Consider the following 22,734-nt stretch of genomic DNA (forward strand, 5'->3'; position numbering starts at 1 on the left):
AAGAAGTTCAAGATGACACTGACCATCCCTAGTTCTGTTTTCTCTTTTCATTAGGCAGGCATGCAAACATGCCCACACGTACAAACACACATGTGCAAACCTGTGCAAATACACAGATCTGAGGCAAAAAGAAAAATGTCCTCTTCCTGTTGCACTGTTTTGGTTTTGAAAACATAGCCACTGCTGTTAGCAGAGACACTGCCAAATGAAACGTGCTTTGTTCACCAAGGCATACAAAGGTTTAAAGGAACAAGTGAGCTGCTTTCCACTGGCTAAAGAGAAGCAAGAACTGGTGGGCATTTACTTCACTACTGTCGGCTTGGTGAATTCCCTCCCCTCCCTCATTTCTCATTTCCTCTTTGATTTACTTCTCCTGGCCTACAAATAAAAGGTAGCACCATCTAGTTCCTCCACTTTTGGATCACAGTAAACTTGGCACCTAATAAATCAATGGTCTCTCGTAAGCTCCACAGCATATCTCTTAATTCAAATTTGGTTTGGAACAGACCGAACAGGCATAGCCCTACTGCAGCTGCTGGATAGGAAACATTAAAAGATAAAAACTTGGTTTAAAGTCACTGTGGTTAATAAGTGACCAAAGTCTGATTCAGCCAATTTAAAGACAACCTTAACAGTATGCAACCAAACTAGCCCAAAGAAGGAAGCAGAGTGAATAGTTCCAGGGACTGCCCAAGGGTGGGGTGAGATAATACCCTACATTGAGGTAAAGAACAGCTGGTCACAAAGCACTGAGCTGACTTTGTGACCACCTAGAGGGGTGGAATAGGGAGGGTGGGAGGGAGATGCAAGAGGGAGGAGATATGGGGATATATGTATATGTATAGCTGCTGATTCGCTTTGTTATAAAGCAGAAACTAACACACCATTGTAAAGCAATTATACTCCAATAAAGATGTTAAAAAAATTTTTTAATAAATTAAAAAAAAAAAGAAAGAACAGCTGGTGATTAAGCCAAATAAGTCAGCACGCTTACTACCAGATAGAAATATCAAGGTGTTTAGCTACTTTGCTCCCAATTATGTTTGTAATTTACTGTAGCATCAAGTTTAATGAGCTATACAGTTACCAGCTTATTCACTTAATAAACGTTTATTGAGCACCAGAGCAGAATACTACTCTGGGTTAGGTAGTATTCTAGGTACTGAGGATGCAGCATTCAATAAGATATAAAAGGACCCTACTACTCTTCTAGAGCTTACATTCTAGACTGTATATGTGTGTGAAGAAGGCACAGAAAGGCAACAAACATAAGTTAAAACGTGGTTAAGTGCCATGATGAAAAACACATGGACGGATGTGATGGGGCGAATGCATGGTCAGAAAAGGTCTCTCTGGGAAGGCATCTGAGCTGAGAGCTGAATGACAAAAAGCAGCCAGCCAATGGAAAACCTGGAGAAGTTCATTCCAGACAAAGGAAGAGCCCAAGGCAGGATCAAACACCCCATTTTTTGAGGCAAGAAAAGAAAACGAGCATGGCTATAAAAGAAGGAGGAAGGGGATTGCGAGGCCAGAGAGGTAGTCCAAAGCCATGATCGTGAAACTAGTAGCCCGTAGTTGTGAGTGTGGATTTCACTGTATGAGTGATGAATCCATAAAGTTTCCATGCAACACAGAGACATGAGTTGCTTTACATTTTGAAAAGATCAGTCAGGCCCGGGGGAGGAGAATGAACTGTAGGGGTATAAGAATGAGCACAGGGAGGCCTGTTAGTTAGGAGACTACCAGAGAAATCTAGGTAAGAGCTGCTGGTAGATTAGACTAGGATGACAGCCATGAAAACAGAAGGGAGGATAAAAGTGATTTGGAATATATTAAAAAGTAAAATCATCTCAACTTGGATTGGATATGAGGAGTGAAAAAAAGAAAGGAATCCAGGATGAAATCTTAGCTTGGGTTACCTGGGAAATAAAGCCTGAGGCCTAAGCTTATAGGCTACCGCTGTGTGGGGCATAGGATCCAAGGGAGAAAAAAAAAGAAAGAAAAGTGAGGCAGGAAGGAGCGAGAATAAATATAAGGCATATGTTAAGCTGACAACAGCTTCAAAACAAACACAGATGATTGTTAATATTGTAGAACTTCTTCAGAGACAGTATGAAACCTCTTTGTATTGGAAACAGTCCAGTGGGGAAAGGAGGAAAAAGAATTTATCTGCAGCCTCCCTCCCATATCCTGTCTCCCCTAGATCAAAGTCAGCCCCACAAGGCTTTAACCCACTCACACTTCTGGGTGTGTGACCCAGTGCCTCTAAAGCACCTATAGGTCCAACCTGGCCAGTGTCAAGGTGTGATGGTCTTTCATTATCAGTTAGCACCGTACATAGGGGCTCTCTGGTCTGTGCTGACAGCAGCAGCTGCCAGGACTTTATGGTAATAAGAATATTTGTAAGAACCTATAATGAAAAATAATCTGAAAATATATATATATATATAAACTGAATAACTTTGCTGTATTCCTGAAACTAACACAACATTGTAAATCAACTACACTTCAATTTTAAAAACACATTAAAAAAAAGAATACCATGAGCTGTCTCAAGGGCAGGGTTTTGGAGGTGAGTGGGGCTGATTAGCTCTGCAATGGCACATAAACCAGCAGAGATGACTCCTGGCTTTTGATGTTAAAAGTGGCTCACTAATATTTAGAAAATGAAATGAAAATGAGCAAAGAAAATGAAAATAAGCAAAAGAAAACAGCAAGCAAAGAAGATTAACAAGCAGTGGACACTGAGACAAAAGGAAACTCATGAGAGTGTGGTGTTGCAGATTACAGGGCAATATAGTTAAGAAGGGAGTGCTCAGCTGTGCTGAATACCAAGAGGCACACTAAATGAGAACCAAGACATGAAGACGGGATTTGACAACATGGAGGTCATCAACAACCTTTAGAAGTGGATTAGTGGGGACAGCAACTTGACTGGAATGGACTGAGAGGATGATTCATCAAGAAATGGAGTTTGGGGGCTTCCCTGGTGGCGCGGCAGTTGGGAGTCCGCCTGCCGATGCGGGGGACACGGGTTCGTGCCCTGGTCCGGGAGGATCCCACATGCCGCGGAGCAGCTGGGCCCATGGGCCATGGCCGCTGAGCCTGCGTTTCCGGAGCCTGTGCTCCGCAACGGGAGAGGCCACAGCAGTGAGAGGCCCGTGTACCGCAAAAAAAAAAAAAGAAAAAGAAATGGAGTTTGTTGTGAAGGGGGAGCAAAGAAATGGTAGGGTGTGTGGAGTCAAGGGAATGTTTTCAAATGGATGGTATCAGGGTATGTTTGTGTACCAGTGAGAGGGAGCCGGGGGGGCGGGGCGGGCAATAAGGGGTAGGGGAATAGAAGGTACAAACTATTATGTATACAACACAGGGACTACAGCCATTATTTTATAATAACAAATGGAGTATAACCTTCAAAACTTGTGAATCACTATACTGTACACCTGTAACTTATATAATATTGTACATCAATTATAATTCAGTAAAAAAAGAGAGAGGGAGAGAGAAGACAACAGATGACATCAAAATGAAAGGGGGTTTTAGGAACAATATTCCTGAAAGGGCAAGAGAGATGAAGTCTAGTGCACAAGTGGAGGGGTGGGCCTTTGAAAAAAGAAGGGGCACTTCATTACAACACAGTGAACGCAGATGGCGTGGATGCAGATGCACTCAGATTAGCAGATGTGGTGGTGAGAAAATAAAGGCATTCTACACTGACTGCATCTATTCTCTTCCAAAGAATAAGAGGCAAGATCACAGTCATTAAATATATTCAGGTTGGCACTCAACAGAATGTGTTTCACACAGCCAGGTCACCTCAGGTTCACTTTGGTAAGTATGCTTTTCTAGACAAGGAACAAAATTCATGGTAAATTCTAATTATATTCTAGCTTCACACACATACACACTAATAACTCACAAGAAAAAAATGAAACCACTTAGCTACACAATCAAATATCACCATCTAGTGGTTGAAACCTTAAAAGCCAACATATCAAAGCTGGGACCCACATTGTGATTCTTGAGAAGATATATCCTAGTTAGAATTAATTCAAGAAAAAGCTGTTTGAACAAAATAACTTATAAAAAAAAACCTTTAATACTGCATGAAATCTACCAATCACATATAAAATCTTAAAATAAATTACCTAAAGTATATTTACTGAGTGCATGCTAATAAGCTCTTTTACATGGACTTGCTCTTTAATACCCCAATAGTCTATGAGGTAAGTGTCACCATTTTAATATAAGGAAACTAGAAATTGACCCTTGAAAGGTTAAGAATGTGCCCCAAGTTTATACAGATATAAATGATAAAACTAGGATCTGAACGGAGTTAAAATAACTTCAAAATCCCCACTCGTAACCACTAGACTTACTATACTGTCTCTATAAGGCACCAACATTACTTAGGGCTTGCGTAGAAAAGTAAACTAGTCTTCTGTTACAAAGAATCATGAATACTACAAGGCAGAACTTCAGAATTTAAAAACCATTCCACTGCAAACCAAATTTTTCTAAGAGCAGTTATAGTTTCTTACTAACGAAATAAAATGGACAACAGGAGACTCTGATGCTCAAGAACTATGCCTCCTTTGGAGGAAGGCTGACATTAACACACTTGGATCATGCATAGTCAATGTGTTCAGAAAACTCTCTCGGTGCTAAATAAAACTAAATAAGAGAATCTTGAGGGCAAAAATGAAGAAAATCACAAGGAGGCAAAAGAATGCATCCCAGGAAGTAGAAGGTGCTCCCTCCTCCCTCTCTCCTTCTTTAGCGATTCCTCCAGGAGCATCCCTACTTCTCTACCATTCTAAGGATTATTACTCATTCCAAGTTCAAAGCTGTTCCATATTTTATTACTTAATCCTTACCATCATAGGTTATAGGGAAAGGAATAAGACTCAGAAAAGAACAATAATTTTCAAGTGTCATATTCTCATACAGATAGGAAAATTCTATTCCCAAAGGTCCTTTGTGGTTGGGATATGAAATAAAATATGTTCTCAGAATACTGTGTTCTAATCTGGAGTTTGAAATATATATTCCTATAGTACAATGCAATATATGGTAGTTAATCCACAAAAACCTATTTAGCCATAATATAGCAAAACACAGCAGCCTTATAAATATTCAATAAATATTTACTGAGGGCCTGGGAAGTGCCACAAATTGGTCTAAGAGCTGAAGGCACAGGACAAAAGTCTGTCTAGACAAAGTCCCTACATTCCTGGAGCTTACATTTCTACAGAAGAAAGACAACTAAATATAAACAACTAAATAAGCATATAAGGTAACTTCAAAAAGGGAGAACTACTATAAGAAAATTTAATATGCTGATGTGACTGTGGTTTTTCATTACTTTGTTAAAGTCATAAAATTACTTTTCACCATTGCCAATAGAATATAATGAAAAGGGTCTTACTGTTGCATATAAAGAGATCACAGTCTAGTTTTTTTTCTTCAGCAGTATTTGCTGCAAACTTATTTGTATTTCTTTGCTCCAGAAACACGAAGTTGGTAGAATCTTCCTAAACATGTAAAACAATTTCTTTTGCATGTTTAGGAAAATTCTTTGCATTTCCATATTCTGTTCCCACTTTCTTGAAATGCTTCCCACCACTATTGGTTTGGCAAAGTACTACTCCTTCTTTGAAACCCAGCTGAAGATTGAACTTATCTGTCAGAACTTCCTTGATATACCAGACAGAACTGGTGGCTCCATTCACTGTGATTCTGAAATATTCTGTATGAACTAACCTGTCTTACTGCATACACTACTCTGCAATATATTGATAATTATCTGTATTCTGTGCATCTTACCAAAGGCTGAGCTCCTTAAAGTCTGATAATATATCTTACCTCTCTTTGAATGTTATTTTTAAAGAAGGATGGATGGATGAATGGTTATTTGATGTTATATTTTAATGATGACATTACACATTTCTTAAAAGTTGACTCATTTAATACATATTGGTACATCAATAAATGTCTAATACTGTTCCTGAACCAATAACTGCCACCCTAGCAACTAATTTACTTCCTGATCTGTCACCATAGTTGAGATCAACTTAATGATATCCTTTGAAACACAGATTCAGAAACATACACATGAGTAAAGAATTTTATTTTTCATTCATTTGTAAGGTTTATTTGACTAGTATTCCTTTCACCTAATCACAAAATAGAAGTTCAAAATTCTTTTTTTTTCTTGGCCACACCATACGGCATGTGCGAGCTTAGTTCCCTGACCAGGGATCGAACCAGTACCCCCTGCAGTGGAAGAGCAGAGGCTTAACCACTGGACCACCAGGGAAGTCCTAGAAGTTTAAAAATTTTAAAAAACAACAACAACAAAAACATGACTTCCCTGGTGGTCCAGTGGTTAAGAATAGGCCTTCCAATGCAAGGGACGCATGTTCGATCTCTGGTCAGGGAACTAAGATCCCACATGCTGCGGGTCAACTAAGCCCACACGCCACAACTAGAGAGAAGCCCACGCGACACAACTAGAGAAGCCCACGAGCCGCAACTAAGACCCAATGCAGTCAAATAAATAAATAAATATTTAAGAAACAATAAAAAAAGGCTGATGTAATGGAGGAAGAGGGAGTACGGGGTTGCTGGGTAGTCAGGGGGAGGTTTGCTGAGAAGAGGACATGTGAGCAGAGATCTGAAGGACAAGACGACAGACATCAGAACACAGGAAATAAGAGCTTTTCAGATGGAGTCATAAGACAAAGTTGTATTAAGAACTGTGTTCAAAAACACAGGGAAGACCAATGTGGCTAAAAATGTAGAGAAAATGATGGTGGTTTAAGATAAAGTTGATTTGGAAGACAGGGACTGAGTTTTATTTTTCTTAATTTAACTTCACTGTTCTTCCTTATATTATTTCCTATTCCTTATATTACTTTCAATCAATTGAATATTCTCTTAGATATTTTTAAACCATTATTTCTATTTATTTTTGGCTTAGAGTAGCCGAACGACTCATTTCTACCAGATTCCTTTAATTCTGTTATCTTTTAAAGCTGTGTATACATTACTCCAAAACAAGTGCTAAATAGCTAAAAAACTTAATCATCTCACAGTGTTCTCCATTCAAAATAAAGCATCCAATCCAGCTGATTTCAGTGAAATGACTCAGTGTTTTGACATGCAGGAAAAAAAAATGAGTTATTTTGTTTATACACAAAGTTGGTATCTCTCATCTACCACAGGAAATTCATAGGGAATCCCATGGCAATAACTGAATAGCTTTTCCCTTCTACACACTAGTGTGGTCTAGAGAAAAAGATAAAAACAACAAAGTTAATGAACTTTTAACAAGCATTTACAGGAATTTCTAAAGATGTTTTATGGATGTTCTGAAAATGATTTCATAAACGTGGAAAATTTATAGTTGGTTTTCTTCTGACTAAGACAGAATGGCCAATCTTGCAAAGTTCTACAAGAGAAAAATCTTTGCCTAAAACACTGCAAATGAGAATTCACAATCTAACGTTAGGCCATTAAGCTGTTAGTTGTCCTTGATTTATTGTCTACCATTCACTCCCAATTTGAGGTGCTAATATATTATGGCTTAAGCATTATTTTATGTTTTATATTACAATGAGTTAATAAGATTACTCCCAGAATCAAAAATAATAACATGCCTAGAAACAAAAATGCTGGTTCCTCAACTTTGACTCAATTATGACAAAAATGATAAACAGGAATCTTATAACCATCCTTACCAACAGAAAAAAAAAAAGAAAGAAAAAAGAAGATAAAGAACAAAGAAAATAATTTTTAAAAAGTGCTTCTTGTTCAGCACTACTTTTAATTTCTCAAACTCTTCGGCACCACAAGGGAGATACCAGTCAAAGGCACAAAGGCCTGACTGTAGCTCTCTGGATGATCTGAGGAGTATTCTGTCCTACCAAAGGCCAAAACTGTTCTCGAAAAGAAAACTCTAAAAACATACCTTTTATTTTCAGCCAAAGTGGCTCCTTCGTCCTTCAGCTGTTTACTCTTCTCAGCACAGCCTTCAAGGAGAATTTCTTTCCTCCGTTTAACGGCATGAAGCCAGTTCCCTTCTTCATTCTCAACTGCATCCTTCTCATCAGCAGCTTCAGCTTCAAACTGCTGGGAAGTGACCTTTGAGACCTTCTCACCAATCTTCCTTTTCCATCCAAAGGAAGCCATTCTGGAAAAATGACAAGGAAAGAGCTTGAAATTTCAAACTTGGCCTTTTATAGAAGTATTCCAACAAATAGGTAAAGAAAGGATAATAGGATTAGACTGTCATCTTTTTTTGACCCCTAATTAAAATAGTGGATCTAGGCAATAATCACTGAAGGCTGCTAACATCATAAAGACAAGTCCACAATTGTATCTCCTGATGGAAGTGACGCAGCATCCATGAAGTACTTCTGCCAAAAGTTAAAGCTCAATCAGATCAAACCTCTACCAGTTTACAAGCAATATGGGATACAGATGAGCATGCTAAATAAGATGTCAGAGATGCAGACAGCAAGAAACAGAAACTAAAGAAAAAACTGGCTTCTTCAAGAAATAACTGCCAGGTTTCTTCAAGAAAGAAAGAAAAGTGAGACTTAAGAAACACACAAATCAAATATGTGTGGAGCTTGCTTAGCTACAGGTTCAAACAAGCCAATGGGGAGGAAACCTTTACGACATAATAGGGGAAATCAGAACAATGATTTCATATTTGATAATATTAAGAAGTTCCTCCTTTTTTTTTTGGTATAACAGTATTGCGATTATGTTGACAAAAAGAGTGCTTATCTTTTAGGAATACATATTAAAATATTTTACATGAAATTACACGATATCTAGGAATTGCTTCAAAGTAATCAGCAGGAGTGGGGAGTGTAATAGAAGAGAGATATAGATAAAAAGATTGCTTTGAGTTGATAAGCGATGAAATTAGGTGGTGAGTACACAGGATTCTCTGTACTTTCCTCTCTCCTTTCATATATGTTTGAAATTTTCCATAAAAAGTTTCTGAAAGATTCAAACTTAGGAAATGACTTAATTCACAGAACTATAGGGTTAATCAGAATGATAAGAAATGTTAAACTATTTTGTAAATCTGCAATAATATACAAAGGTAAGGGCTAAGCGAGACAGCATAACTAATGGAACAAAGTTAAAGGAAACCCTGGAAGAATTGAACAAATATTTATTTAGAGAAGGGATTCGCTGAGGGATCGAGAGCTCTTGCTAGTTACATGGATGGGTTTAAAGATACTGAGAAACCCTTGGAATTCTATATACATTTTTATATGCTTGTGTGCAACCTGCACAAGAGTCTCTAAGCTTTCATTCCATTCTTAAAGGAGCCTATAACCCCAAGAAGATTATGATCAACTGACTGATCAACTACAGAGATAAGGAAAAGCAATGAACCAGAGGTCTCCATAAAACTATCAAAGAATGGGCATTGTGGGAGTAAGGGAGGGAGAGAAATGAAATAGCAAGTAACTTCTAGCAGATATCAAGATCTTTATCACTGATACACATGCTGCAGTAAAGTATAAGTAACCACTAGAATGAAGGAGACAAAAAAACTGAGGTTGGCTATGAGGTCACTAACGTGGAAAGGCCCAAGATAATGGCAGATTTTGGAGGGGTAAGAAAATTGTGGGTCATGTACCTAAGTTCTTAATGAATATGACAAAGTGCCAAAAAATTACAGCAATCAAGAAATGTACAGGTTGATACGGGTAACCACATGCTTTCCACAGGAGCAGAGATTTCTAGAAAAGCCTGTAGGAGTAATGGATTATAAGCTATACTAGGGAATCAGGACAACGCCAAACTCTCTCCCCAGACCCATTATAATAGAGAAGAATGAGTTTCCTCTGTTTAAAGATGACTGCAAGTAACTTAGGGAAAGAACCAAGAAATGGCTGAAAATGTAAGTGTTGTTACTAAGGAACACAAGTCCGGAGGCCCAGAAAGAGAACAACATGAGAGAATGAATCGTTAGGAAGGTCTCACGAGATAACAAAATAAGTCAAGATAAGAAAGAAGTCTTGTATTTATGACTGTCCCTAAAGGAGACAAGGATGAGGATGATTACGTTTTCTGGCTTCAAGTTTCCAAGTTGGCAATGTGAGGGACCAAGAAGTGTGGGAATTAATAATACAGACATTATACCCTGCCACAAGCTAGAGAATGCTTCTCTTCACTGAGACGTAAAATGCAGCACCCAAGACGAGAAACCTGATGAACACAAACAGGTAATGAAAACAGCATCCTTCCGGGTATAGGGATGTAGTCAGAGGTGAGGAATTCAAGAACCGATTTACCCGAAAATGTTACCGCACAGGAGAAAACAGCATTAGCGATTTCCCCTCATTTTGCACAACAGTAAAGAAGACCGAAGTTCATAAAGACTGCTCAGGACGTCACCCGCGAGTTCACAGCCCCGCCCGCGGCCGCGGGCCCCTGCCACTCTGGGGGCAAAGCCAGCTCGCTTCCGCTCCTCCCGCCGCTCAGGACGGGTCAAAGCCGCACCGCCCGCCTCGGAAGCCGCCCCGGGCGCGGGTGCCAGGGAGGGCCCGATCCCCAGACTTGCTGGTCCCTAGTGACCAACCGTAGCGTCCAGGCTCTGCCACACCCGCGGTGGGCCTCAACTCCGACTTCTGAAGCTCCTTTCTCCCGTTACCCCAAGACCCACCAGCCTCGCTCTCCTCAACTTCCTCCCGCTTCCACCACAGACCCGTAACCCCTGTTACCTGATGACCACTCCCCGGGTCCCGTGTTTACATTCCGCTTGCCCTTTGCCCACCGGAAACGGAAATTACCGCGCCTGACCTCCTGCCTGCTTGCCGTAGGTGCAGGGTGTCCCAAGATAGGGGGTTGCCCGATATGGGGCGTGCGAACAGTCCGGAGAAGCTGGCAGGGAAGAGGCGACTCAGCGCTTTTCTCTTCCGCAATCCTTTCCCCGGGACCACAAATCCCAGAAGTCACTGCGGCCGCCCCCACCCCATTATTACCCTCCGAGGCTGGTAGTCCGGGCCGCCCGGGCAAGGAGCGCCGTCTAGCGGCAGACGAGAGCGTCGGCGCGTGGGCGCCCACAACTCGGAAGCGCGGGAAGCTATGGCTGCGCCGGCTGAGTGCGCGCGGAGAGGACAGCCCTGGCGGTACCACGAGGTCCATCCAGTCAGCAGGTAAAGGAGAAGAGGCCCGGGAAAACGATTTGGGGGGAATCCAGAGCATTGACTCACGACTCTCCCTAAAGGACTTTACAACCTAGTTGATGAGGTCGTCCAGACTCTGAAGACAGAGGCAAACCCAACTGAAAAAGGGTACGACCGTGGCGCAACCGTTGGGGAAAAAAACCCGCAAAAAGTTGGACTCAATTTCTCTAAAGAAGAAAAAATTATGGCCCGAAAGTAGCTGTCTTGAAAATTTTAAAAAAGTGGGGACATGTAATACGGGGAAGTGTTTAGGAAATTGAAAAATTAAGATCGTTTTGATTTCTTAATGTCGCTGTGGATCATTTTTGTAGACCAGTTTTCTCAACCTCAAGGCTGTAGCTTTTCCAACGGGATGATTCTTTGTTGGGAGAAGGGGGCCTCTCCTGTGCAGGGCAGAGTGTTTAGCGGCATCCCTGGGCTCTACCCACTGGATGCCATTAGCATCCACTCCCACCCCACCAGCTGTGACAAGCAAAAATGTCTCCAGACATGAGAAAATGTCCCTGGGAAAAAGATGTACCCCCTCAGCCCTACCCCATTGAGAACCACTGATAGGAAGCAAGGATTCTCCAAAGGTGATCCTCAGACCTGAGGGTCGTCAAGATCCTTTTAAAGTCAAAACTATCCCTATTTTCATACTAACATGAAGACATCATTTACCTTTTTCACAATGTTGACATTTGCGCTTAGAGTGCAAAAGCAATGGTGGCTAAAACCACTGGCACCTCAGCCCGAATCAGGGCAATGCTACCAAGCTGTACTAGTAGTCATTGTATTCTCCACCACTGTACACACTCATTGTAAGAAAAAGAAGAGGCAGTCCCTCAATGTCCTTGAAGAAGCAGTAAAAATTATTTTATTAAAATGACCCTTGAGTACACACATTTTTTTTTAATATTGTGTGACAAAAATGGGAGGTACAAAGTACTTTTGCTATATATTGAAGTATGATGTCTCAAGATAAAAGCACTCGTGAAATTGCTTTATAAACTGAAGTAGATGCTTTTTTTGTGGAATACAATTTTTACTTAGAAGGGCTGACACCCCTGCTGGTTTTCAGGCTTGGGTCTGACAGGCCTTTTCGTGAAAATGAACAAAGGGAGCCTGTTGCATCAAGGAAAACAATCGACAGTTACCAATAAAATTCAAGAATTTAAGCAAAAATCATCATTCTGGAAAACATGTATTTGCCACAGTGAGCTTGCCAGCTTCCCAGTACTTTCAGATTTTTCCAGTGAGATCAGTGGTGGTATCAGATGCGATTTTTATTTATATTGTTGGATTAAATGTTTCAACATTGGTAAGAACTGTGGAAGTGAACCAGTTTTTTCAAAATGAGCAATATGCAATTATGGTAGCCAACCTCCAAGATAGCCACCTATGATCTCTAATCCTGGCATTCATACTCTTGTGTAGTTCCTTCCTACATCATACCAGGATTGTTCTGTGTGGCCTGTAGGATAGGGCAGAAGTGATAGTATACCACTTCTGATATTATATCACTTCTGATATTAATAAAAAAGACACTACTAAGGTGATGGCAATGTTACTTCATCTGGGTTAGAGGTTTACATGGCCATGTTCATTGCAAACCTAAAACACTGAAAATACATCAAGCCAAATATTTTATGATTTGTGCACTTTTCTGTATATGTTATACCTCTATAAAACTCTTTAAAAAATATATATCTCCCTAACAAGGCATTCAGAGCAGGATTTATGCCTTATGGTCACATTCATAGTGCTTGGTTCATAGTTGCCTTATGAGGGGATATAGTTTGCAGAGTAAAATAATTAAACGGTGCTCGAAGCTGTACCCCTTTCTAAAAGGAGTCTTTCCTAAATCTCTCAAATAACTTAATCTTGATCCACTCTACCCTAGTAAAGGCGACCTCCAACACTAAGTTTTCACACTTCACCCACCACTTTCCTACTTACTTTGGTCTGTGATCATAATGCATCTATTTATATATTTAATAATTTCCTATGCTGTCTGTATAGACAACATGATCATCTTCCAAGTTGCTAGAAATCCTCTACATTTGTCATAGTTAACGTTTATTGTCATCCACAATAAATAGAACAGCCCATTTGTTTACAATAAATAGAACAGTTCAATAACTATTTTTCAGACAAGAGAATTTCTTGTACAATTTTGTTCAGTCAGGTTACTTAAGAGTAATTAAGTTCCCTAAAAGAACAATCTATGTGCTGTTCATAACAGTCTAGTACTGTGTTCTGTTAAAATTATCAAGCTATTTTAAGGATTCAGAATGTCAGCAATCTAACACAAGCCCTGCCAACAACGCCGTATAAGATTTCATACTGATTGAATTCTAACAGGAGTGGAATACTAACCAAATCTAATGTTAGCAGCCAAAGATAATTGCTCTGATTTTTATTGTATATAACTTAATATTTTGTTCAGGTGGTTAATTTTTAGATGAAACAAAAACTCACTAATTTAGATGAGACAAAAATCACCACGTTTAAGTGCTGAAATCTGTTCAAGCACTATACTTTAGGCACATTGTTTAAAAAGTGCACAGATGGTCAGCCATAACAAGTGCCTTTTTTTTTTTCCATGTAGTTTTCCCAGAAGTTAAAAAAGTTAAGCACATTGTAAGCTGATGAAAAATGATGTTTTTCTTTATTATCCGTTTTCCAAATCAAAGTATTTGAAATTGTATCCTTAAATATACTCTGGTCAAGACATACATGAACAAGTCTCAGAAATATTGTACCACAAAGATTGATTTCTACCATACTACCAATTTATAGTTATGTTTTATGTGGACTTTCATTCATCTAGTGAAGAGAACTCACGAAGAAAATATGATTTCTGTTGTGGATGGGGGAGATGGAAGGAGTTAAAGGGAAAAGATTTAAATACATTTTTTTTCTTTCATTCCAAAGGTTCATGGAGTTCTACATCCACCCATAGTCCACCGGTCATTAATTCAGTGTGAATGGTATCACTACAAGGTCAAAAAGTAGCGGGGGGGGGCAGGGTGAGAGGGCAGGACTTTTTGTACAAAATCATTTAAAACTCTGAAAAACTACAGAACCATCCAAAGAAAAAATATAATCAAAGTAAAAGCAATGGAGTTTATTTCAGTGAAATTATTTTAAATTAGATATGATATATTAAGCTCCCATATCCCCCAACCTGGTAGAAAAGTTCCTCTCAGTGAGAAATCATTTATTTTAATGGCAAAAATTTTACATATCAGTAAAATCTGTTATATTTAAAACTATGTATACAGTACATTTCTGGCAAAAACCTTATACATCTTTCAGTTGTCAAGACAAAGTAAAAATATGGTTGCATAAAATCACAAAAAATATAAATTGCTGAAAAGATAATAAAAAAAGATTAAAAATCATTTAATCATTTGCATTGACTCCCTTACATCTTCAGTTAGTAAGAATTTGCAAACCACAGTAAATTTCTGAAAATTCTGATGCAACCTTGACATACTCAACCAAAAGTTGTCATTTCAAATATCCCAGCTTAAAAAAAGAATTTACTGCAATAGTCTGTGCATTTATTATACTATTTGTACAAGTGCAATATTTAAATATCTTCAAAATAAAACTCAGTAACTAAAAGGAACCACAATAACTTAAAAGAAGCAGTTTACAAAATTAACAATTTTTAGAAGGTCCTATTTAATTGGTTCCTCTTTTTTTCCCTGCTCCCCACAACAGGTTATAGAGACATTACAACGATGTCTTAGTTCTATATACAAATCTGTAGCTTTAAAAATACAGTCTTCTGTTCTTAACATTAGGAACATAATGCTGCATTTAGAGCCTACATGAAGTCAATATCCTCAAAACAGAGGGCCACATACAAGTTATAAATACAGTTTGAACTTATATTTAAATGGAACTCCTATAATTGTATACAGCTTTCAGATTCTAAGTTGAATAGAATAAGCCCTGGACAAAAGGAAGCAAGGTTTTTCTTTTGAATTCAGTGCATGTTTCTAGGGGTACTGGAGCCAAATCTACAACTACAGTAACTATGCGAGCTATCATGACATTTGAGTACATTATCATCTGGTTACAGAGGTGCCAAAAACAATACTACAATACAAAGAGTCCTAAAAGAGAAAAAAAGATAGTTCCATTGCAATGGAAAAATAACACCAAAAACTTCTTCTTGAAGTTAAAATATAGTATAAGGCAATTATGGGTGACACAGTAATTTTTTATTACCATACACATGATACGAATTTTATCTGAGGTGACAATTTTTTTCTTACACCTATTATGTAATGCATTATACTAAGAGCAAGAGAAAGAAAGTATAAATCAGAGTTCTTAGGAAGATTAAGCAACTTTAGGCAGTTTCCATAATGCTACATTTTAAAAAGTAATTAAAATCCAAAGCAAATGTTACTATTTAGAAGAACTAACTGATCTGTTCCATATTTTATCAAAACAATAATAAAGTAATAGCTGATGAAGGAGACACCAAATGCAATGTATAAACATTAATTGGAGCCTGGTTTGAAATAAATTTGTAGTACAACAGGGGAAATCTAAATATGCATGATTAGATGGCATTAGAGAATTATTAATTTTTAATGGTATTATGGGTTTTTTTCGGAGAATGTCATCATTTTTTTAGGAGATGCTTTAAGTGTTGAGGGATGATGACTATATCTGCAAAATCCAAATGGTTCAGGGGGGAAAAGCACACACACACACACACACACACACACACACACACATATATAACTGTATCTATATACAGATACAGATAAAGCATATATGGCAAAATGTTAACAAATGTTGAATCTAAGTGGTAGATACACATGTGATCACCTTACAGCCTTTCAACTTCTCTTTTAAAATATGTCCATAATGAAGTCTAGGAAAAAAAGTCATATCTGAGCATTTAAATAGTTTGCAAGACATGTTCTATGCACTGAATCAATTAAAAGATACATGATTGAATGACTAGAAATTTTTGCATACATTTAATACTGACTGACATGGTGAGCAGAGGACTTTGTGATATTGGCAAAACCAGCATGATTTATTTACAGTATATGCAACACAGCTCTTGTGACAAAAAGAGCAATTTATGTACAGAATATAGTGGGACAAATTGTAAAATTAAACTTAGTGCCTAGAGTATCTGAATATATAAGTTCTGTGTGTTTTTGGACTTAACAAATGAAAGAAAAAAATTTAAATGTGTCCAATATCTTTAAGGTGACTTACCATATACTACAGAATAAGAAGAATATTAAGGAGGGGATATGGAAGAATCATCCAGGCTGTCCGTACTGTTGAAGATACTTGCTATTTAAGGAGCCCAGAAAACAAAATCACCTATAAAGTTCCCTGGGGATTCTAGGCAAATATTTATTGAATGAATTTATGAAGCAAATCTATAACACATCAACACGTAATTAATATATGAAGGCCTTTATGGTAAATTAATATTTGACAAAGCCCTGTATACACTAAATATAAAATAGCCAAAAATCAAGTGAGCCTGAGAGATCTATAATTCATTGTGTATATTATATTATTCTATATGCCTACTGAACAATGAACAAAATTATCGTAATTCATTTCTGCACATTATGCTTTTAACTATTAATCATGTTCCAGTCCCTGTGCAAACTGCATTCCGAAAGGCCAACCCTCAGTTATAATTATGTATAACTTGATTATAAATGGAAGCATTTGGCTATGATTTATTATGCATGCTTATTGCTATCAAAGAAATAAGCAAAGTTTTAGGTTTACTGTGCAAGAATTTTAATTAGATTTGCACACATCTCAAAAAATTCTATTGTGTGACTTCCAGGTCTTGGAGTTAAGTCAACAGGAGAAGAGTCAAGTGACGTTACAGATGAGGTAAGAGAAGCTTCTGAGGATTTTCCCTGAGCCTCAGCATCTGAATCATTCCTTTGGCAAGCTCGATAGTTGCTAACTGAGCCCGATCTCTGTGGAGTAGCAGTCCCTGATTTGGCTTCAGTAATTTCATCTGGGTAAAAAGAAAATTCAATTTATTATAATTCATGACACCCTCCTGAAAATTTTAATAGTATTTAATTTGCTTCTTTTAGTGAGATCACTGACCAGCTATCAAGAGCATGTTTACTTTGAATACCTCCTAAAATAGAAGCAATGAATCTGTATTATGCCACTTGCCTTTTTTACACACAGCAATGTATTCCCCTAATGACTTATTAAGATTGGGTACATATTTGGCTACTCATCAGTCTTGCAATCCAGGATTAAGAGAGCCCAATAAACTAATAATGAGGCTTAATAAACATCATTCCCTAGCAATAAAAGTCAATCTTTCTATATTAAAATCATAGAATAAATGCACTTAAAATTTCAACCCTGGAAATCATCTCATTTAACTCCTCGTTTTATTGATAAGAAAACATAAACCCCTTAAGATTTAAGTGACAAATGAACAGAGAGGTAAATCTAGAACCCAAGTCTCCTACTCTCATCTTGGTGCTCTTCATTCTCCCACTTTGTCTTCATATTTGATTTAAGATCTTATAAAAGAACAATTCCAATGAACAAAAATCAAGGAAAACCTAAGTTGGGAACACAATATAAAAACAGTAAATGTCCATTCAATTGGTAAACCCAGGTACTAATAAACCTAAGATTCATGATTTTTTTTTTTTTCAGTACGCTGGCCTTTCACTGTTGTGGCCTCTCCCGTTGCAGAGCACAGGCTCCGGACGCACAGGCTCAGCGGCCATGGCTCACCGGCCCAGCCGCTCCGTGGCATGTGGGATCCTCCCGGACCAGAGCACGAACCCCTGTCCCCTGCATCGGCAGGCGGACTCTGAACCGCTGCGCCACCAGGGAAGCCCCAAGGTTCATGAATTCAATCCAAATACAACGGAAAAAAATAAAACCCATTCTGTATCTCAGACTGCGTTAGTAAGTGTTAGAAGAAAAATACCATCTAGACATAGACAAACAGGTTTAGCCAACATATCATAGCTCAAAACTGTGTCTTTCTGATACTATGTAGGTACTATCTTGGAGTTTACAAAGAAGACAAAAAATTCACAGGTAAATCTCATCTAATAATTCCATATAATCTTAAATGAACAAAAGTGGCAACATATCTTAATTCAATTGATTTGACCAATGAAGAATTGCCATAAACTTCTACTTAATTAAAGGTTCTGGGGGGCTTTCCTGGTGGCGCAGTGGTTGAGAACCCACCTGCCAATGCAGGGGACAGAGGTTCAGGCCCTGGTCTGGAAGATCCCACATGCTGCGGAGCAACTAAGCCCGTGCGCCACAACTACTGAGCCTGCTGTCTAGAGCCCACGAGCCACAACTATTGAGCCCGTGTGCCAAAACTACTGAGCCTGTGCTCTAGAGCCCACGAGCCACAGCTACTGAGCCCATGTGCCACAACTACTGAAGCTGGCACTCCTAGAGCCCGCACTCCGCAACAAGAGAAGCCACTGCAGTGAGAATCCTGCGCACCACAATGAAGAGTAGCCCCTGCTTGCTGCAGCTAGAGAAAGCCCACGTGCAGCAACGAAGACCCAACACAGCCAAAAATAATTAATTATTTTTTAAAAAAGATTCTGTTTGTGAGAGAACATTTATATATACATATATATACGTATATATATATATACATACATATATATATATACGTATATATATATGTATATATATACACACACACACACAGCTATAGCCTTTCATAATGCTGGGGTAGAATTATTATTGATATTTATTTGAATTATGAGTCAAATGTGTTCCATCAGGCTTTTTAGTAGATAAGGTAAATTAGTTTTAAGAGTCAGGGCTTCCCTGGTGGCGCAGTGGTTGAGGGTCTGCCTGCCGATGCAGGGGACACGGGTTCGTACCCCTGTCCGGGAAAATCCCACGTGCCACGGAGCGGCTAGGTCCATGGGCCATGGCCGCTGAGCCTGCGCGTCTGGAGCCTGTGCTCCGCGACGGGAGAGGCCACAGAAGTGAGAGGCCCGCATACCGCAAAAAAAAAAAAAAAAAAAAAAGAGTGTATATGTATGGGAGACCTGAATTAATGTACATTTCAAACCATGGTATGATTTTGCACCATTTACTAGAAGTCAACATTTATTCTAAATAAAATATTTTATCTTACCAAAATGAACTACAAAAAACAGAAATGTAGAAGGAACTGTCACTTTAGGATCAGGCTGTATCAGGCTTTAAGGATTTTAGAAGATAATCTTAAAAGGACAATAAACTATTCACAAGATACACAAATGTTCACGTCAACAAAGGCACAAAATCTTATATTCTATGTTCTTTTGCTATTGAATTACTAGGAACAATTCAAGAAGCTTCAAAAGAATCAAAGATTTACTAAAATGCCAAATTAGGTAAAAAGGTCTAATATGTCATCTATGTTGTTCTGTGTGACGTACATACCATCAATACTACGGAAATCCAATAAGTATGTTCTACTGTCCACTTGGTATAACTGTAGACTCATTTTGGAGAATGTACTTGTCACAGGATTCTTTCTTCGAACACGCAAGTAATATGGGTTTACAACCTAGCATATGGTATGGAGAAAAACAAAGTCAAAAGGAATTCTTCTAGAAAACATTATATAGACTACAGGTTTGTCAAATGTGCTAATAATCAGAATGCTCTTTCTTTCTTACCTTCCATTCATAATCCAGTTGTTTAATTGCTCTACAAACTTCTGCCATGATATCATTTGGGCGACTTTGACTTCTAATTCCCAAATGCCATTTTGCTTTCCTTACACCTTGGTGTTTGGATTTCTGTGGATTTAATTCATCGAGGGTATGGCGTGCCCTTGGTGTTTCAGCAACCAAGAATGGTACTCTTTCAGGATGGGGCCGGGTCAAGTGGTGATCATCGAGAAAAGAATCTGGTGGGCTTGTTGCCAAGTAAAAATCTTTGGCCTCATTCATTATTCTCCTGTTGTCTATTATGAGGTGGTAGGCAACTGCCAAAGGGTCCTGGTGATTTCTGTTATAAAGGCAGCTGAGAACCTCCTCTTCTGAGCATTCAAATTTTTCACATACTTCTTTTAAGGCTTCATCATCAATCATGGTTGAACTATATGATGGATCCTCAGGAAAGAGATATTTTGGAAGGTCCTGTTTAAACCATTCATGTTCCCTGAGAGAAAATGGCAGGGGTCAGAAGGACTTCTAGGAGAGATGAGACTGAAAGTAACAGTTTGGGGGAATTTAGGATATGAATTCATTTATATTTATACTCATACTGTATTATTATTATTATTATTTTTTTTTTTTTTTTGCGGTACGCGGGCCTGTCACTGTTGTGGCCTCTCCCGTTGCAGAGCACAGGCTCCGGACACGCAGGCTCAGCGGCCATAGCTCACGGGCCCAGCCGCTCCGCGGCATGTGGGATCTTCCGGGACCGGGGCACGAACCCGTGTCCCCTGCATCGGCAGGCGGACTCTCAACCACTGCGCCACCAGGGAAGCCCTATCATTTTTTTAAAACTGAGATTTTCCTCTTCTGGCTCACATTTCATTGTATATGTTAAGGGAAATTCTCCAGCCTTCCTCTGATTTTAAGAGGGAGAAAACACTGCTGGAGCAACCAGAAACAAAGTGTCTACACTTCAAAGTTTTGGAACAAATGGCAATGGCAAAGACCATGTTATTTCCAGCTCAGAAAGAGAACAAAATTAGTCTGTGGATTCATTATAATACTCTTTGGATATAATGTTAAGTGACAAAATATATAACAACAACAAAAATAGACAACTGTTATTCATTGAGTGCTTACTATGTGGTAGATTTTGGGCTAAACACTTCATATATATTATCTCACCTCATTTTCAAACAACTCTGTGAAGATAATATCCCCTTATTTTAATGAAGGAACTGAGGATTTCCTAACTTCATATATAAAAGGATATTTTTGACTTGAACTATGTAAAAAAAATATGCTAAAACTAAAAACATTAAGAGAGGAAAACACCCAAAAGAACAATGATTATATTCTGGGTAATGGAATTAAAAATCACTTTAATTCTCTTCTCTAATTTTTTTCGTGTTTTCTAAGTCTTTTCCAATTGTCACATATTTCATTTAAATTGGAAAAAACATGTAAAACACAAGAAAAAGCTATCACTAAGATAGTCTGAAATATAAATTTTACAGAATGACTAGTCCTTCTCCTCTAGTGGTAAAGTCATGCCCCGCCACTCACAGTCTGTTTTTTAGCTAGTCTGCAGCATATGGAGTAAATGGAAAGGAATGAAGCTTTTTTCTTTTCTTCTTTTTTTAATTGGAATATAGTTGATTTACAATGTTGTGTTACTTTCTGCCGTACAGCACAGTGAATCCAGTTATACATATACATATATCCACTTTTTTAGATTCTTTTCCCATATAAGTCATTACATAGTATTGAGTAGAGTTCCCTGTGCTATACAGTAGGTCCTTATTAATTATCTATTTTAGGAATCAAGCTTTAAGTTCTACATATGATCTTTCTTTCTTCTTCATTATCCTAATGCTTTCTTCTTTACTATTCCCAGATATACGTCTGATTTCTTTCTTCCTTCGCCCTCCATCTCAGAGAAGTGTGCTGTCTAGCCGTTAGAAGACCAAAAGAGAAATTTCCATAAGGGAAAAAAAGGAAAGAAAAATGATGGTAGAAGAAACAAAGTTTGCAGTTTTTTAAAAAATCTTCATCAGAAATGACCTGCCCAAATTTGAGAAGGAGATTTGTCATCATCACTTTTGCCTTATTTAAACTATTCCGTGGAACCATATGCAACTGGTAAAATTGATGGACTTTTTTACCTACAAAACAGTAATTTCATATGTAATTCAATGTATACTACTACAAAAACAAACATGTCATTGATTGAATCAAAATTTTCTCATTCCCTGAGATGAACAAAAGGGAAAAATATGATAATTTATAAGATCAGAACTCAAATAGCAACACAGAAATTTACTATGAAAAAATATTAGTCCCCATGAGAATATGTAAAAGTCAAACATGAAGCATACTATAGAAAATCTTAAAGAATCACTACCAAATCTAATACCCAACCAGGGTCCTTTTTATTAGCTCTTTTTTTAAATTAAAAAGTAATACACTGGGCTTCGCAGGTGGTGCAGTGGTTGAGAGTCCACCTGCCGATGCAGGGGACACGGGTTCATGCCCCGGTCCTGGAAGATCCCACGTGCCGCGGAGCGGCTGGGCCCGTGAGCCATGGCCGCTGAGCCTGCGCGTCCAGAGCCTGTGCTCCGCAACGGGAGAGGCCACAACAGTGAGAGGCCCGCGTACCACAAAAAAAAAAAAAGTAATACACTGACAAGTTCAGGTTTCTGGTAACTGACTATACTGCTGAACTGAATGAATAAGCATTTTCAGAACTCTAATGGAAAACTGATGAATTCATAAAAGTGCTAACAAAAGATCAAGATAAAAAAATAATAATTACATGGGACTAAGTGAACTGATGAGGATGATTATAA

At 38.4% G+C, this 22,734-nt stretch overlaps 2 protein-coding genes and 1 long non-coding RNA gene across 8 annotated transcripts in view; 1 reads left to right on the top strand and 2 right to left on the bottom strand.

The window, feature by feature from the left end:
- TTC33 (tetratricopeptide repeat domain 33) overlaps positions 1 to 10,894 on the bottom strand; it is a 32,032-nt gene extending 21,138 nt beyond the window's left edge. Inside the window, exons 1-2 of one of the 2 annotated variants that reach the window (XM_019930101.3) lie at positions 10,755 to 10,894; positions 7,973 to 8,194 (exon numbers count right to left, since the gene is read on the bottom strand). In XM_019930101.3, the coding sequence (XP_019785660.2) occupies positions 7,973 to 8,193 (221 nt within the window). In that variant the 5' untranslated portion in view covers position 8,194; positions 10,755 to 10,894. The other variant, XM_019930102.3, reaches the window with a different exon arrangement.
- Positions 10,895 to 10,959: 65 nt separating this feature from the next.
- LOC109549133 (uncharacterized) lies at positions 10,960 to 21,920 on the top strand. Its single transcript, XR_004525767.2, has 3 exons — positions 10,960 to 11,189; positions 17,053 to 17,102; positions 21,783 to 21,920. It is a non-coding gene; the product is annotated as an uncharacterized lncRNA (long non-coding RNA).
- PRKAA1 (protein kinase AMP-activated catalytic subunit alpha 1) overlaps positions 14,308 to 22,734 on the bottom strand; it is a 46,833-nt gene continuing 38,406 nt past the window's right edge. For 3 of the 5 annotated variants that reach the window (XM_019930096.3, XM_019930099.3, XM_019930100.3), the window contains 3 exons: positions 19,901 to 20,387; positions 19,662 to 19,788; positions 14,308 to 17,232 (listed from right to left, as the gene is read on the bottom strand). In XM_019930096.3, the coding sequence (XP_019785655.1) occupies positions 16,988 to 17,232; positions 19,662 to 19,788; positions 19,901 to 20,387 (859 nt within the window). In that variant the 3' untranslated portion in view covers positions 14,308 to 16,987. Of the gene's footprint in view, positions 17,233 to 19,661; positions 19,789 to 19,900; positions 20,388 to 20,503; positions 22,051 to 22,734 lie in introns of those variants that run through there. The other 2 variants (XM_033852822.2, XM_033852823.2) reach the window with 2 other exon arrangements.

The sequence above is a fragment of the Tursiops truncatus genome, chromosome 3 (assembly GCF_011762595.2).
Source record: "Tursiops truncatus isolate mTurTru1 chromosome 3, mTurTru1.mat.Y, whole genome shotgun sequence".
Classification (NCBI taxonomy): domain Eukaryota; kingdom Metazoa; phylum Chordata; class Mammalia; order Artiodactyla; family Delphinidae; genus Tursiops; species Tursiops truncatus.